This window comes from Haliotis rubra, unplaced genomic scaffold (genome assembly GCF_003918875.1).
Source record: "Haliotis rubra isolate DU_JTF1 unplaced genomic scaffold, ASM391887v1 Scf29, whole genome shotgun sequence".
Taxonomy (NCBI): domain Eukaryota; kingdom Metazoa; phylum Mollusca; class Gastropoda; order Lepetellida; family Haliotidae; genus Haliotis; species Haliotis rubra.
The window spans coordinates 449,837-467,949 of record NW_025766957.1 but is presented as its reverse complement, the minus strand read 5'-3'; the positions used below and the strand labels follow the sequence as shown (position 1 = coordinate 467,949).

The 18,113-nt window shown below is 42.2% G+C and overlaps 1 protein-coding gene across 1 annotated transcript in view; it reads right to left on the bottom strand.

Annotated features, from left to right (window-relative positions):
* LOC124281863 overlaps window positions 1-10,483 on the bottom strand; it is a 38,474-nt gene extending 27,991 nt beyond the window's left edge. The window contains exons 1-3 of the mRNA XM_046717878.1: window positions 10,334-10,483; window positions 6,559-6,580; window positions 4,327-4,455 (exon numbers count right to left, since the gene is read on the bottom strand). Coding sequence (XP_046573834.1) covers window positions 4,327-4,455; window positions 6,559-6,580; window positions 10,334-10,395 — 213 coding nt within the window. The 5' untranslated portion in view covers window positions 10,396-10,483. The remainder of the gene's footprint in view (window positions 1-4,326; window positions 4,456-6,558; window positions 6,581-10,333) is intronic.
* Window positions 10,484-18,113: the final 7,630 nt, after the last annotated feature.

The window sequence follows — 18,113 nt, the reverse complement described above, 5'->3', positions numbered from 1 at the left end:
GCAGCCCTATCGGGCGTAAACGAAAAGGTTGATTTGCTACGCCCCTGTAGTTGACTGTAAGTCTGCACGGACAGCGGAAGGTTGGTAGTTCGACCCCCGTCTGCGTCATACCAGAGGATTATACTTTGTATTACCTTGCCTGCTTCTCAGCTAGTGGGTGAGTGAGTTTAGTTTTACGCCACTTTTAGCAATATTCCAGCAATGTCACGTCGGGGGACACCTGAAATGGGCTTAAACACATTGTACCCATGTGTGGAATCGAACCCGGGTCTTCGGCGTGACGAGCGAACATTTTAACCACTTGGCTACCCCACCGCCCTTCTCGGATGTCAGACTGCGGCATGTATCTCAGTAGACTAGTCACTTTAAACTGGACTAGTTAACACACACACACGCACACGCACACACACACACACACACGCACTAATCATGAACGTAAGGCAAACCTCATTTACCATCGCCTCACCTCCAGGTTATCGACATCAGCATTACACAGGTAATAAATTCTACTTGATATCTGGGATGCAGTATAAGGCTGTATCTATGTACATGTATCTGCACACGAGGGTGACAGGGTGACTGTCACCTGTTGTGTCACGGAGACCCACGCGAAGTCTAAAAATGCGTGGCAACACGCAGACACTATTAGCAAGACTAAATGCATTGTGAAAAGATCATTTATTCGTTGAGAGAGAGACTTCCCTCTCTAGGCATCCTGGATACCACATAATTTTTCTTGGCCTCCAGCTTTTAATAAATCTTTAGCCATATCCGTTTACATAGTTTGTCTCACAGTCCCTGAACCACATTATTTTCTCCACTGCCTAGCCCTACCTGCAATGCTTAACACATAAATGAAGCAAGTCTAGGTTTTCTCAGGGTCACCCTGGTGGTTCTTTTCAATTTAAATGGATATATTTGTTACTATCAAAATAATATATATTCAGAGACTGAGAGTTAGTCTACAGTGTACACGGCTGATACTTAAATTAGACGAAGATTTTCACATAGAACATGCGTGTCCATAAGATTAGGGCTAAATATTTTATGTCATTGAACATGAATACAGGCATCCCTCGCACTGCACTCGGGCATCTGGACTACTGCGTCAAAACCTTCGCCATCCGGGGTACCAAAATTGGATTGGCAACTTCCTGACTACCGACTATCACCAGTTCCGGATAATAAAACGTACACTTGTGAAGTTTGATCGAACTATCGATGCAGTGCTATTGTCGACAGTGTGACATCGATTGCAACAACACAAGTTATAGTTCGTGAACATCGATAGCCGCATGTAATTTGTTTTCATTTGTTTTGAAGAAACAATTGATCGATCAAATATTTATTATTTTCGACCTAATGTTGATCAGTCAACTTCTGGCACACAGTGGACTTGATTTGATATATACCTAGTTCTTGTTTACATACATTATTGTTTTGATGTCAGTATAATATACCCTTTTTAAAGAAAGTGAGTAGGTGGGAAACACAAGAATTGTCTGACCCGTGACGACATGGGTTCCCACTGGTCTTCAGCAACCCATGCTTGTTGTATATATGAGGCTACTAACGGGATCGGGCCCGGGGGCGGTGGGGTAGCCTAGTAGGTAAAGCGTTGGATCGTCACGCCGAAGACCCGGGTTCGATTCCCCACATGGGTACAATGTGTGAAGCCCATTTCTGTTGTTCCCCACGGTGATATTGCTGGAATATTGCTAAAAGCAGCGTAAAACCAAACTCACTCGCTCGCTCGCTCGCTCACTAACGGGATCGGGTGGTCAAATTCGTTGACACATGTCATCGTATCCCAGTTGCGTAGATCGATGCTTGTGCTGTTGATCACCGGATTGTCTGGCCCAGACTCGATTATTTACAGACAGTCGCCATATAGCTGGAATATTGCTGAGTGCAGCGTTAAACAACAAACCAACAAAAAACAACTTCTCGCGACAACAAACCAACCAACCAATCAATTGTCTGTCACTGTCCATAAGCTAGCAATATCCATTTACAAAACACTGAAAAAATAGATTCTACACCACATTTGGAAACCATGCTTTTGTTTTCTGAAAACTGTATATCGTTTCATATTTTAGCACTACCCTGGGTATGGGTCTTATGTGTAATAGAAACTCAGAAATTAAAAAAATATGTACAAAATAAAGTACATGTATAATGATTTTACTTTCAAATCCGGTCTCCGAGGTATCTCATATCATTGACTCGATGGTGTCACTGTCCTCTAGACTGACATGCCTGATCACGGTGTTATTCAACCAATCAATCAGTCACGACGATGTGTATTTCACTACCAATCAATCAGTCACGACGATGTGTATTTCACTACCAATCAATCAGTCACGACGATTTGTATTTCACTTGCATGTGTATAAGTCGGCGGTAAACACTAGAACTACCGGCACACTAAATTAGTGTTTGATGTTGACTGTGTACAATCTATTAACTCAGTGACTTCGGTTTTAAAGTCAATATTGACTTTACTCTTATATGAAAGGCACCTAAGTTATTACAGCGTACAACGTATGTCTAAACTCTCTCAACATTAACGTCTAGTTGATAGCATTTGAAATGGTGGCCCGGTGTAAAATATCAACAAATTTGTTAGAAGATTACTATAGTGTCTGTGACGCGGATTTTACCAAACGAATGTAACATTTGTAACCAAAAGAAGTCTAACCCAAATTTTGTAAAATCGTCTGACACATTCATGTAATTGATGTGTTCCTTAGCAACACAGGAAGTCAATAGACTCGTCAACTACATACGAAATAATGACAGTCTTTGTTTAGAGTTCCAAAATATTTTCTATTTGGCGAAAGAAAGACAAATATGCTACACACGAAGTTAAGACATTCGTGTAATTCATTACATGCAGATCTTTTTCGTGTTAATCTATCAGAGAGTAGAGCTTGCAATTGTGGTGCTCCTGTGGAAGATGCTAACCATTTCTTTTTAAAATGTCCAAAATTTGTCAACTGCCGTTTTGATCTGAAGCAAGACTTTGAACTATCAAAAGTTCAAATGCTATTAATGAAAATATCTTTAGACATGTGCATATATACATTGTACGAAGTAAGCGCTTCGATTAATGGATAATATGACCTAATGTTATTATGTCCATTTGTTATTGTTCATGTTTCTGATGGGAGCGGGCGGTAATAAGTTACATAACTTGTGCCCAATCCATTTCAACACTGAATAAAATATGTTCAAACAATGTTTATGTTTCGTCAACAACAGGATGTGTATTACCTCCACAATAATGTCTCTATGACGTCAACAACAGGATATGTATTACCTCCACAATAGTGTCTCTATGACGTCAACAACAGGATGTGTATTACCTCCACAATAGTGTCTCTATGACGTCAACAACAGGATGTGTATTACCTCCACAATAGTGTATCTATGACGTCAACAACAGGATGTGTATTACCTCCACAATAGTGTCTCTATGACGTCAACAACAGGATATGTATTACCTCCACAATAGTGTCTCTATGACGTCAACAACAGGATGTATTACCTCCACAATAGTGTCTCTATGACGTCAACAACAGGATGTGTATTACCTCCACAATAGTGTCTCTATGACGTCAACAACAGGATATGTATTACCTCCACAATAGTACCTCTGTCTCTATGACGTCAACAACAGGATGTGTATTACCTCCACAATAGTGTCTCTATGACGTCAACAACAGGATGTGTATTACCTCCACAATAGTGTCTCTATCTATGACGTCTCATGACGTCAACAACAGGATATGTATTACCTCCACAATAGTGTCTCTATGACGTCAACAACAGGATATGTATTACCTCCACAATAGTGTCTCTATGACGTCAACAACAGGTCAACAACAGGATATGTATTACCTCACACAATAGTGTCTCTATGACGTCAACCAGGATATGTATTACCTCCACAATAGTGTCTCTATGACGTCAACAACAGGATGTGTATTACCTCCACAATAGTGCCTCTATGACGTCAACAACAGGATGTGTATTACCTCCACATTAGTGTCTCTATGACGTCAACAACAGGATATGTATTACCTCCACAATAGTGTCTCTATGACGCCAACAACGTCTGGATCACATTTACAAAAGTGTCTGCATTATGTCCTCAGTAGTGTCTGAATTACGTCAACAATAGATCATTAGTTATTTGTTAGTGGCCGTCTGACGTCAACATCAATGTCCGAATTTAGTGTGAAATCATAAATACAAATGTGTTTCAAACCACCTTCGTAAAATAGTGATCAGTGACTCGCATCTATATGCATAGTGACAAACACAGGGTTTAGTCGAGCTGGTCTGCAGGGCGAGTTTTGTCGAGTTGGTCTGGAGGGTGAGTTTAGTCGGGTTGTTCTGGAGGGCGAGTTTAGTAGAGTCGGTCTGCAGGGCGAGTTTAGTCGAGTTGGTCTGGAGGGGGAGTTTAGTCGAGTTGTCTGGAGGGCGAGTTTAGTGGAGTTGGTCTTGAGGGCGAGTTTAGTGGAGTTGGTCTGGAGGGCGAGTTTAGTAGAGTCGGTCTGTAGGGCGAGTTTAGTGGAGTTGGTCTGGAGGGCGAGTTTAGTGGAGTTGGTCTGGAGGGCGAGTTTAGTAGAGTCGGTCTGGAGGGCGAGTTAAGTCGAGTTGGTCTGGAGGGCGAGTTTAGTGGAGTTGGTCTGGAGTTTAGCGAGTTTTAGTAAGTCGAGTTGGTCTGGAGGGCGAGTTAAGTCGAGTTGGTCTGGAGGGCGAGTTTAGTGGAGTTGGTCTGGAGGGCGAGTTTAGTGGAGTTGGTCTGGAGGGCGAGTTTAGTGGAGTTGGTCTGGAGGGCGAGTTTAGTGGAGTTGGTCTGGAGGGCGAGTTTAGTCGAGTTGATCTGGAGGGCGAGTTTAGTCGAGTTGGTCTGCAGGGCGAGTTAAGTCGAGTTGGTCTGGAGGGCGAGTTTAGTGGAGTTGGTCTGGAGGGCGACTTTAGTCGAGTTGGTCTAAAGGGGCAGCATGACTGGTGTTGTCAAACACATAAACGTAATTTAAAAACGTGTACGGTGTCATGTTCTAAGGATATCAGACACATCCCTTATTTATAATAATAGTAATGTATTGTAAAGTTCGTCAAGGAGAACTTCTGAGGTTCTTCCAAACAACATTACTCAACATTCGCTTAAGTAAGTTGTTGAGGTGAGTGAGTCAGTTTGGTTTTACGCCGCTTTTAGCAATATTCCAGCAACATCACGGCGGGGGACACCAGAAATGGGCGTCACACATTGTACCCATTGGGAATCGAACCCGGTCTTCGGCGTGACGATCGAACGCTTTAACCACTAGGCTACCCCACCGCCCTGGTTGAAGAGAGAGTGAGGTGGGTTACACTCTCGTTTGAACACCATTTCGGTTCTTCTCCTTTCTGTATCTTATCTTATATTCGATGACAAAGAAATCCAGTGTCGTTTTCGCCAATTTAGCGACGTTCTGATACGGTGACGCTGCAGCATCATACTTTGTGTCGTCAATACGTCCCAGTGATGGAGAAACGCAGTGTACAATAAAACATGTGGATTATTGCCAATGCATCCTTTGTCAAAGAGTCTGGTGATTACAATGCGTGTAATTGTAGGTCATGGCGCTTTGACGGCAACACTCACTCACTCATGATGTCAATCACTGGACTGTCTGGTCCAGACTCGATTATTTACAGCCCGCCGCCATATGGCTGGAATATTGCTTAGTGCAGCGAGTACAACAAACAAAGTCCCAGTATTTTTCGTAGTAAGACTGTTGTAGTACAGAGACATAATCATGGTGTTACAGTCCCCATGGCCTATTGTGGATTGGTCAACCACTGGACTGTCTGGTCCAAACTCGATTATTTACAGCCCGCCGCCATATGGCTGGAATATTGAGTGCGGCGTAAAACTAAACTCACTCACTCACTCACTACAGCCAGCCGCCATATGGCTGGAATATTGAGTGCGGCGTTGAACAGCAAACAAGAATACTCACTCACTCACTCAGGAATTCATACCTTATGCCTAGAATATCTGCATGTACCGTAATGTCATACAGATGTACTTTGCGTACTTTACATCTGTTTCCAAGTGTGTATTTGCTTTGGTATCCCTGACTATCGTTTAGTACTGTGTTGTTTTCAGGGCAATATTTACAACAGGTAATGCAAGATATATACATACTCTCTCTCTCTCTGTGTGTGTGTGTGTGTGTGTGTGTGTGTGTGCGTGCGCGCGTAAAGGAAATATAATCATGACAACAAAATAATTGTACATAATATCTACTGGCATGGAAGATACTCTACAAAATCCTCATGTACATTGCCAGTATCTCAGTATCTCATTACACAGTAAGAAAACGGTTCATAAATTATAATCATAAACTATAATGTAACGGAGCCCAGAGACATTCTTCATTTTCAGAAACTTCAACTGTGGTAATCTAGATTTGCCCCATATTCTAGACTTGCATGAGCTTTCTTGTACATATTAATACTTTGTTCCAGGGTCTGTATAACAGACTAATCTGTACTTACCCCAAGAGTTCTTGCCAGACAACTGCAAAATATAAAAGATGACACGTCATTCACTCAATATACCAAACTGATACATACCTTTTTTTCTGAACTTCAGTTTAGAAGTTTAAAATATCATTATAGATCTCTCCGGCTGATATATTTCCATTCTGTTGGTCAACACCCTGGGCCCACTCACTACCTCTACTTCGTTTGGAACCCGGGTCGAGAGAACTTTCCGTCCAATCAAATTACTCCCACGAGCGAGATCAAGACTGTGCAAGGTTAGTGATAGGAGAAAATGGACACATAATGGAGGTCTGGTACGCTCTTTAATCGAGGATGTTTATACACAGTACTCGTGAGTACAGCAAACGTTTACAGTGAAACCTCGTTGTTCCAGACGCCGTAAGCACAGATCGCTCATTTTGACGTAAGAACGTTTGTGTAAATCGTTCGCTCGTCACGCCGAAGACCTGGGCTCGATTCCCCACATGAGTACAATGTGTGAAGCCCATTTCTGGTGTCCCCGGCCGTGATATTGCTGAATAATTGCTAAAGGCGGCGTAAAACTATACTCACTCACTCGGTATGTCCGATGTGTCTGCAGGCACACTAACTCGAAATAAAGGCATTGAATTCATAGATTCAATCAGTGTCTAGATGTTGTCATCAGCACCATGTTTAATATGACGTTAAGGCACTATTTTGGTTTTGTTGTGATTCATTTTATGAGGGCCGATCTATACACCGTCAGGGAACGATGTCATAAGTCAGCCATGACACCAAGCCTGCTCTACCATATTATCAAGTCTCTTACGACCTGTATGGGTTGCTAGGGGCCTATTCTAACCCACAGGGTGTGTGATTATTAGCAGAATCATAAAAATTGGAAATAGAAGTACACACATAAACGAAATGGAGTTTCAATAAGTGGTATTCAGCTTAGTGGAACGGCCATTTTGTTCGCGCCCAGTTCCCCGTCAAAATGGTTCACGAACACTGAACGCGTACAATGAAAGTAAGTATGGCTGAGCTGTCGGTCAAATCATGACTGTGCCTACTTTCCACCTGATTGGATTACCTGCAATTACCTCCTGCATATACCGTAGTTCCTCCGTGGTTTGCGGGAAAGAAATGAAGAAAGAAATACAAGGAGTGGCTGAGAAGTTCTGAACCTAAGATAGGCTGTGTTGTTTCAGTACAAACTCCTCCCAGTTCCACAGTTTTGTTGGGGCGGTGGGGTAGCCTCGTGGTTAAAGCGTTCGCTCGTCACGCCAAAGATCCGGTTCGATCCCCACATGGGTACAGTGTGTGGTATCCCCCGCCGTGATATTACTGGAATGTTGCTAAAAGCGGCGTAAAACCATACTCACTCACTCACAGATTAATGCCAACGATATTGGAAAGCCTGGACCCCACTAGACTAACGTTTAGTCTCTGAATATATATATTTTTGATACAAACATATACTACCTATTAAATTGTAAAGGAGCCCCAGTGAGATGGGAGATAAACCTGACGAGATCTAGACTTGCTTCATTTATGGCTAATGCGGTTCAGGGACTGTGAGACAGGCTAGGATACCACTGATGTAGAAGGAATCATGTCGGGGTGGCACAAGTCAATCACGTTCAAAAATGACATTATCATCAATTCAGTAATGCATGTGTTGTATAACTCTGTGTTCAGTATCCTAATCGCAACTAGAAAACAACAGGCATTATCTCCCCTTCATGAAATAATTTCCAAGCCATTGATTCATACGAATACCCAAGTGAACTGAACCTAGAGGGCGCTAAGAACTAAGACGTCAGCTGGCATAAGCTGATTGTGTTTTGCATTTCCTTAGATCCCAGTGCTCAGACAGACGCAAATGGAATGTCCAAAAGTAACAGATAATCCTCTTAGCTCGAGGGGCGGTGGGGTAGCCTAGTGGTTAAAGCGTTCGCTCGTCACGCCGAAGGCTCGGGTTCGATTCCCCACATGGGTACAATGTGCGAAGCCCATTTCTGGTGTCCCCCGCCGTGATATTGCTGGAATATTGCTAAAAGCGGCGTAAAATCCAACTCACTCACTTTTAGCTCGAATTTTAACCTCTAAAACTTGCTTCTATAAGAGTAAATACGGTATCATATACCTAGCTTTCCAAGTCGCGAGGTTAATTAACAAGCGAAGACTTGACAGAGTAAACTACCCCGTCGTGTCACCAACATACTTCAAACTTCATTTCAACGCCCGAAATACATTTTAAAAAAGTATTTAGTTCTGATACAATGCATGCATTATGCATACATCTTTTGTCGAAAAAAACCCTGCTGGACTTGGCATACACATGTATTAAGTTCTCAAAGCGTGACATTTTCTTTGAGACGAGACCTACGTGGTTACCTGTGAATGTAAACTGAAACTAGAATTCAGCAGCGCTAGCACGTTTGAGTCAGTGGGTTCAAACTTTACTCTATATCTTGTAACTCCAATTCCATGATAAAGACTACTTACTTTAAAGTTCAAAGCCAAATAAATGTTTTTCTTTTAAGATTAGTTTGAAAGCTTAGTCAAACTGACGGTCTGAAAATAGGCTCCAGTCCCGTATCTTTAAGTCTGAATCCCGACTCACTTACACCACTTACTGACTAAAGAGACGATAATGTCATTTGTCTCTTTAGTCAGTGGGTTGGGTCAGTGAGTCGCTTATTACGCCGCTTTTAGCAATATTCCAGCAATATCTCAGCTGGGGACACCAGAAATGTGCTTCAAACATTGTAACCATGTCGAATCGAACCGGACCTTCGGCGTGACGAGCGAACGCTTCAACCACTAGGCTAACCCACCACCCTTTAGTCAGTGACATGTGCTACAAACACCATCGGTACGTTGCGGTTTTGGTCCAGTTTGAGCAATATTCCCATCACAACAGGACCGATGACGTCAAACATGGGGCTCGTGGATAGTTCCCTGTCATGATCTGTGGTGTCACTTTCAAGTGAACCATACCACCCGTTGATAGACATTAATTTGATCTACCGTAAAATCTCTAGTTAATGAACAACATTAGCATAGTTTTAGCGATATTCCATCAATATCACGGGGGACATCGGGAATGGGCTCAACACATTGTACACATGGGAAACAAACTCTGTCACACCTCCTTAATGAACACAGGTATATACAATTATGAAACTGATAGACCACGTTTCTTTACAGTAGTAGCTAAAACGAAATTAGTTTCTTTAGCTCGCCGGGCCCTCTTGCACAAAGGTATCATCTAGGCTATACTTTCTTACATGGACTTTAACATTAACGTACAGTAACCATGGTGATAAGATCGTTTTGTTAGTCACTAACTCACCAACCAGCCAACACAGTTACTCACTCACAAACGATATTATCCCACCACTCACTCACAAACGATATTATCCCACCACCCACTCACTCACTCACAAACGATATTATCCCACCACTCACTCACTCACAAACGATATTATCCCACCACTCACTCACTCACAAACGATATTATCCCACCACTCACTCACTCACAAACGATATTATCCCACCACCCACTCACTCACAAACGATATTATACCACACCCACTCACTCATAAATGATATCATCACACCACTCACTCATAAACGATATTATCACACCACTCACTCACTCACAAACGATATTATCACAACACTCACTCATAAACGATATTATCACACCAGTCACATGGAATAAGACTCTACTTCAAATGGCTTCTACTGACATGACACTATCATTGGGAGTTACAAATAAAGTTACACAACCAACCCCAATTCATCCCACTTGAGAAATCCTCTCCGTCTCGGGTACTTGATGTGGAATATAGCCATCCTGTAGACTCTTCTGTCAGTATCCTGCTGGATCTAGCGTTATTCACCCAGCATCTTGGCTCGCTTCTCTTGTCTCAGTATCCTTTGATTTCCCACTGACAGACACTGAAAATACATTCATCAATCATTGTCACCTATCATACTGTCTGTGCAAGTGTGTAATTATGATGATGATGAGGAGGATGACGGTGTTGATGACGATCGTGATGATGGCGGTGATAACGACGACGGCGATGGTGGTGGTGGTGGTGGTGATGGCGGTGATGTCGACAACGACCATGACGATGACAACGATGATGATAATGATGATGATGATGATGGCCCCTTCATTTCACGCCCTATTTTATACATTGCCCCAAATCTGCAACACCCTCACCCCATCTAAATCTGTACCCCACCCATCTATAACACACCTTCCCATCATAACCTAGGCCAATAACGCCCACCCCGATCACAACCAAACTCATGTATAACACGTGACCCAGTCACTACACCACCCACATATAACACCCCACCGATCTATAACACCCACACCAACCTAATACACCCCGCCGACGTAATACACACCCACATCTATATAACCCCACCGATCCACCGATCTATATACCGACTGTAACACCACACATCTATATAACACCCCACCGATCTATAACACCACATATCTATATAACACCCCACCGACCTAATACACCACACCGTCCTAATACCATCATATTTTCCTCAAGCCACAATAAGACGCCACCCCGTCTTCATCTCAACACATCCTTAACAACCCACCCCATCACCACCCCCACATATCTCGCATATCTCATCTCTACCCACCCGTATATAACGCCCCCACCCCTGACACAATATCAAAACACACACACCATCATTACCCCAAACACCTTTAACACGTCCACCTACCACTACCCCACCGCTCTATAACACCCCGCCCTCACATCAAGAAATATACCTTACAGTACCTAAATTCTCCTCTAAGATGAGACAGCCACAATTTGGTATTTCATGAAGATCGGTGCCAGGTGGAACCTTGCTCCTGGTAATACCAAACTACAATGATCTATCTCTGTTTCATACACTGATACCTTAACCAGTTACCAGGATACATCCCGTCCACCCCCTTCCCCGGCTCCCCACCCGGTGTGTGCACAACAAATCGATAAAAGCTATAAAACCTGCCTCTGGTTCTACCTAATAATTTCTGGTCAGTTAACCATTATATATTTTTTTTAGGCACCGTATTCCTGGATACGTCCGATTAAAACACTGCATGACAACGGAGCTCGAAGTCGTTCGGAGTGTTGGTACCCATTGTTTGGTGCTATAAGGCACGCTGGACGTAATTATGGCGAGCTATTGGACTTGTTAGTCAGCAAATAGCTATATCATGATCTCAGGCACGATACAAAACCATTACTATGGACAGATCGCTGGAGATGTAATTTCCTGAATCAAATCTGTTTGGGTGGAATTATTGACTTGGATGATCTGTACATTGATTTGATAACGATAAAACAAATATAGATGAACGGATGATTGTAATGTTGTTGGTTAATGTAAAATTTTGTTTAATAATAAATATTTCCTCCATTATTTTTGTATTAAAGTTTTCCATGTAGCGGACGTTGAAACAGCTCATAGGATCCAAACTGACTGATGCTCACGATATCGGTCACTGGATCACCTGGTCCAGATTCGTCACATAGCTTTACTATTAATGAATGCGGTGTTAAACAACAAACAAACAAACAAACAAACAAATCCGACCATGTAATCAACACGTTCTTGTAACCTCCACCGACACCTATCTTATAGCCATACATTATATTACTACACAATAACATCAGCGGTCACATGGTACGTTTTGTGTCCTACATTGTGTCATGAACATTGAATATGAAATATCTTTACTTACTATATTCTTATATCAACCTGTGTACATTGAAGTCAGTGCTGATTCTGTCGTTAGCCATTGTACCTACCTGTAATCACGAAGGCTTCTTTCAATAAGTCACCTTAATCCTCATATTGTTACTAGGCGTTAATCCATAATCCCCTCGCCCCTGTCTGAATCACGGAGTGGACAAAGCACACATTTCCCACCCCCACGGGCTGTATGCTTCACCCCAGGGTAGTCACGTTTAGAGAGTCCAGTTAAACAGTAAATCAGAATATGACGATATTTCAATCACCATTCACAAAATCTGGTATATGCCTTTCACTTCTTTCTGTTCCACATGCCTTTCCATATTGATGTTTTTCAGCTGATCAACAGGTCACAAAATTCCAAATGCGATCTGGAAATATTCCGGGCAACTGTAAATGTTCATAGAGCACAATCTGAGAGTATCCGTTGCAGTTGGAAGGATCGAGTCACTTGTCATTTCACTGTCATACGAACTGGGTAAAACGGTCGCCCATGTCCAACACAGTGATACTCCGTTGATTGATAGTTATTTGATTAAGTGAGCGAGACAGGTAAATACAGCCCGTTACCTGGTCTCATGGAAGTATTCGCAACCATCGCCTAGAGTTCGTGTTGTGTATTACCGTTTGTACATTTCACTACTCTTACAGTCAAACCGCCCTGCAATGTACCACAAAGCTGTCAATCACCGTCCAATGCCGTTTCGCAATCGACATACAAGAGCTTCAACAAAAAGCCGACAATCAAAAAGTTCGATAATACAAATCACACGAAGTTGATATCAAAAACGTTATTGAATTCTACGACCGTCGATTTCATTACAATCGATGTGTGAATGGCGAATGTCAAATAATTTACAGCCTTTATGTTTGTCCAACTGTAGTCACGTGACCTTAGAACTTATCGGTAATCCGATAATCTCGTTTTCTTTACTTATAGTGTCGCATTCTACAATAACTCACGGTATGGCAGTAGACTATCACTGCTAGTGTCATAAACGTTTTTATGAAAGCATTGGAACGCGCACCGACCCTTGACTAAAGCAGAGCGTCGCTACTCACAGGTTCTGCTGGTCGCCAAGCCGTTGTTACCTAATAAATCCGTTCCCTACTTCTTGAAGACTTTCTCCTTTATCTGACGTTCTAAGAATATATTGCCAATGTAAGGCAAATATTCAGTGTCCATGAGTGTTTGTGCTGTTGTTTGTTGGAACGCATCGGTTTATTGTCAGGTGACCCAGTGTTGAAAGTGTTGTTATTTATTAGATATAGTGAGTAGGCTGTTTGTGTATTGATAGCTTTTATGGCTCTAACTTATGGCCTTTTGTTATAGGTGTATAGTTTAGATAAATAGAAAATGAATACCGGTATGATATTGGAATTCCCAAAGTAAAAAAACAGTCAGTTAAACAACCCCCAAAACGTAACAAACAAAAAAAACAACAAAACAAAACAAACAAAAAAACAAAAAAGAAGAAAACATCACCCTTAGTCATAATATGAGACAGTTTTCTTTCTTCAATTTCGAGCATCCTAAAAAATTATTTGGATTCATAGATTATTCGAGGAGTGCTTTCATTTTAGCCCTGAAATAAAACATCCCACTTAAGGTAGTAAACAGCACGAGTCGACCTGCTGTAGATGCATTGGTGGGGCACTTCTAACTGATAACAGCGCTCTTAAGTACGCTCTTTAAATCCGTTGACGTTAACTTTGTCATGAAATAGTTGGGGATTTGAAAAATGCGAATCAGATTGAAAAGAAACGTCGGTCACGTAGCACGGCTGATACGTCAGGGATATCAACCAGGCTGTACCAAGCGATAAGGTAGAAACGTTTGTTAGATAAGCTAGGGTCCACCCTTGAGTATACTTACGAAATGGTCTTTACTGAGGGATATAAAGCGGTTTAAGGAAATGTGATTATGGCATTAAGTAGTCTGATACAAGATTATAAATTGAGCTTGACATAGGGAGGTAAAAGCTATAGGGATAGTGCACAACTGGCTTGTCAGTTCTAAGTGAGTGAGTGAATATGGTTTTACGCTGTTTTAGCAATAATCCAGCAATATCACAGGGACACCAGAAATGGGCTTCATATATTGTACACCTGTGGGGAACCGAACCCGGGTCTTCGAAGTGACGAGCGAACGCTTTAACTACTAGGCTACCCTACCGCCCGTCAGTTCTAAGGAGCTTAAACCAAAAAATAAATGTTGCACGAATGAGTGAACTTAGTTTTACACCGCACTCAGCAATATTCCACCTATATGGCGGCGGTCTGTAAATAATCGAGTCTGGACCAGACAATCCAGTGATCAACAGCATGAGCATTGATCTAAGCAGTTGGGAACCGTTGACATGTTTCAACCAGGTCAGCGAGCCTGACCACCCAATCCCGTTAGTCGCCTCTTACGACAAGCATGGGTTACTGAAGATCAATATTCTAAAATGTTGTACGAAATAGACTAAATGTATATTTCAAAAGCTGAAATTGAAACTTATTTTGACGTGATAACAACTTAATTCGGTGTGTTGTTGTTGTGAAATGGCAGTCACTGTTGACGAACTGTGTGGTCCTGTGCATAGAGATCAGGTCACAGAGTCTTTGGATGGGTGACTGTGTTTGGCAGCTTGAATCCTGAGAGTTTCTAGGACTTCAGTCCTGCCCCACAACGAAGCACATGTGATACATGTGGTCTCACCTAAGGCAAGTGAGTCTGTTCAAATTGCCTCTGTTCACCCAGCAGAAAATGGGTACCCGGTTGGATAAGTCATGTGACTATTTAACCTTCTAGCCCCTAACAGGCATCTTGGGTTATCCGGGGTAATAGTGTGTCAGCGCAAGTTTGAGCATGCACACGTGTGTGGAAACAGGCGCTTAATAAATTGCCGTTATTTTTAATTATTACAAAGAATTACAAAGAATGTTAATGTTCAAATGGGAATAACCATCAGTGAATAATGACCTATCCATCAAACTTGTGACTAGGCGCACAGCCAACGGATTCTGATGTCAGGTAATAGAGAAACTAGTTTCCCTACGGGTTCCTCGCGGTCCATGACAAGGTCCTATTGGACAAAACCGAGCATAGTATATTCATGACAAGTCACTATAACAAGAATGGCCCTGATATTGATCTATATAATTAATTCCCGGGGTTAATCCCCCGGAGATGAGACCCATTCTCCTCATCGTGAGTCCGGATTTAGCGTTAATCCCTTGTATAGGAAACCCATTAACCCCGTCCAGTTAAATAGGTGTACATTGATTAATTAATGAGTTGTTTTGGTGATAAGGGGGCGCGGGGAACATAGTCACTTTGCAGAGTTGCGTTCCTTGTAGGCGTAGCAGGATCCTGTGATCATGGGTTCGAATCCCTCTTTTCAACCTGAGTATGGTCTTTGGTTTGTCAGTACCATGTCTTTAAGGTTCATCAACATGCTAAACGTGTCTTCAACCTTACTACTTCCGGTTCTTGCCCCATTTTTAACTGGAACACGGTCACTTGCTTGTTTGCGGTGTTTGAATCTGCACCGAAACGTCGCCCCTCGTAAATAAGTTGTTTATCCATAAATAGTATCCTTAGTTACGAAACAGTCATTTTTCCTTAATCAAGTCTGTCACTTAACGAAATTTTGGTGATTGCGGCATAAACAAATATTCAATTTAATTCACTCTTGAAGATCCTGTAGACAACTGGTGTTCACAAAAGGCGGTAGTCTTGGTAGTCAGGTTCACGGGGCGGAGCCTACTAATGCCTACAGGGAATAACGCCTACATGATATAAACAACTTTACGCACCAATGGTTTTCAATTTTACTACTTTCAACCTTTCATTAAAGTGGAATGTCCCATTTGAGTGTACACTTTTGCCGACAGTATATACAGAACAAAGACTTTCTATGTTGATGAACCATTTATTCGTCAATCATTAGTGTTAATTTTTGTTTTCATTCATTTTTCGTACACCAGTTTTGTACACCTATTTCACACTGTTGTGAATTTCATTTTTATCTTTAAATTTTACACATTTTTCACACTGTCATAACATTAATGTTTTACACAATTTACATACATTTACTCTAATTTAATTATTAAGTGTCCGGCAGCTGACAGGAATACCAGTGGTGTCTTCACCCCAGATATCATTTGATCCTTGATTCGTGTGAGCTTGTGGTCGAGTTATGTGTACTGCCTCTTGCGGCGTGGGGGGCCATGCGCCATCTGGACTAGCTTGTTCCTCTGTAACACCTTCACAAAAGAGAAAATGTTAGGATGTGCTCGTTGAACGATCTTGTTGAGGTGTGAATGCCATCCCTCGAGATGATTATTCGTCCTCGGGTCTCATGGTGATTCCACAATCCTGCACGGTCACTTGTGAGTTGTGACGAAGTAGAGAATCTTGTCCATCATAAGTCTCTTTGAAGCAGTCTGGTAGGTTCACCTAGCATCCCAGTGAGAGGCAGTACACAGAACTCGACCAGAGGCTCACTCGACTCATGGAATGGAAGGACTTGACTGTTGCCGCTTCATCTCTGTCCAATCTCGAAATCTCCTCATCGTAGATGCCTTGTACTGGGGTCGTCTCAGCCTTCACCTGCAGAGAACTAGCAATCTTCAGAGCTACCTGATCTTAAACAAACAAATCTCAATCACAAAATCTGGTAATCGAAACACGAAACACGAACCGCCGCCGTGGCGTGGTAGACAGAGAGGTTCGATCCCCTGGCCGCACAATGACGTGATGGTGGTAGATCTACTTCTTGTTACTCTGCATGGTAAACGGGGAGCTTCTGGCTTCGATTCAATACAGTGTATCGGAGTTGGATATGGGCCTTAAAAAGGCGCATGATTTCTCAGCGGCAAGCCCCACAAAACTGGCATGTTGTCCGGCCCACACACACACACGCACGCGCGCACGCACGCACACGCACACAAACGTGCGAATGCAGGCACACGAGCACACTCGCTTGCATGATTGATATAATCATGGACGCAGCGTAAAATCCCGTTTCCCTCACTTATAAACTGACTTACAAAAGAAAGTACACACCTAGTGCTTTTGGATGACTTTCCAAAGAGCGACGTAAATGTTTTGAAAAGACTTTTTACAGTAATATATAAGTCACAGTTTTTCCTAATATGTTGCCAAAACACCACAGATATCGTGCCCAATTGCGAAGTTGCCAGTCAAAATCACAACACTTTTCAAATAATCCCAAAACACCATGTGTGTACTCTCTTTTGTGCGTCAGTTTAGATTAAGAGATTTCATTATGCTCCCGGCATCGAAGTCAACAGGGAGTACGGTTTACTTGTGTCAAGGTTACTGGCATGCCTAGGGGGACGCAACTCTGCACAGCGAATGTGACTAGGTCACATATGCCCCTTCCTGTTGAAAATCTAAGTGTGTCTTATTTCTTGAGTAGAAAGATTTGCCCTTTGCGCGCACAGCAGAGGAGTATCGTAAAATATCCGACTTGAAAATATGTAAATATCTGAGAGGTTCGATCCCAATATAATGTAGTAATAATACCAATATCAAATGTTTTTTGCATGTATATGGAACAGATCGCAATGGAGATGCAGTTTTTCATTGAACACATTTGCTTAACATTGCTCCTTTTCTTGAAGATGAACGAATGCTCTGACGATACTGTCCATCGATACTATTCCTCTACTTTGGCGGACATCTAACGTTATCCCTGTTCCCCAAATCCCTCTGTTGATAACGATTGTTTTGGCATCCATACCAATGAAATGCCTTATTATAATAAAAATACCGT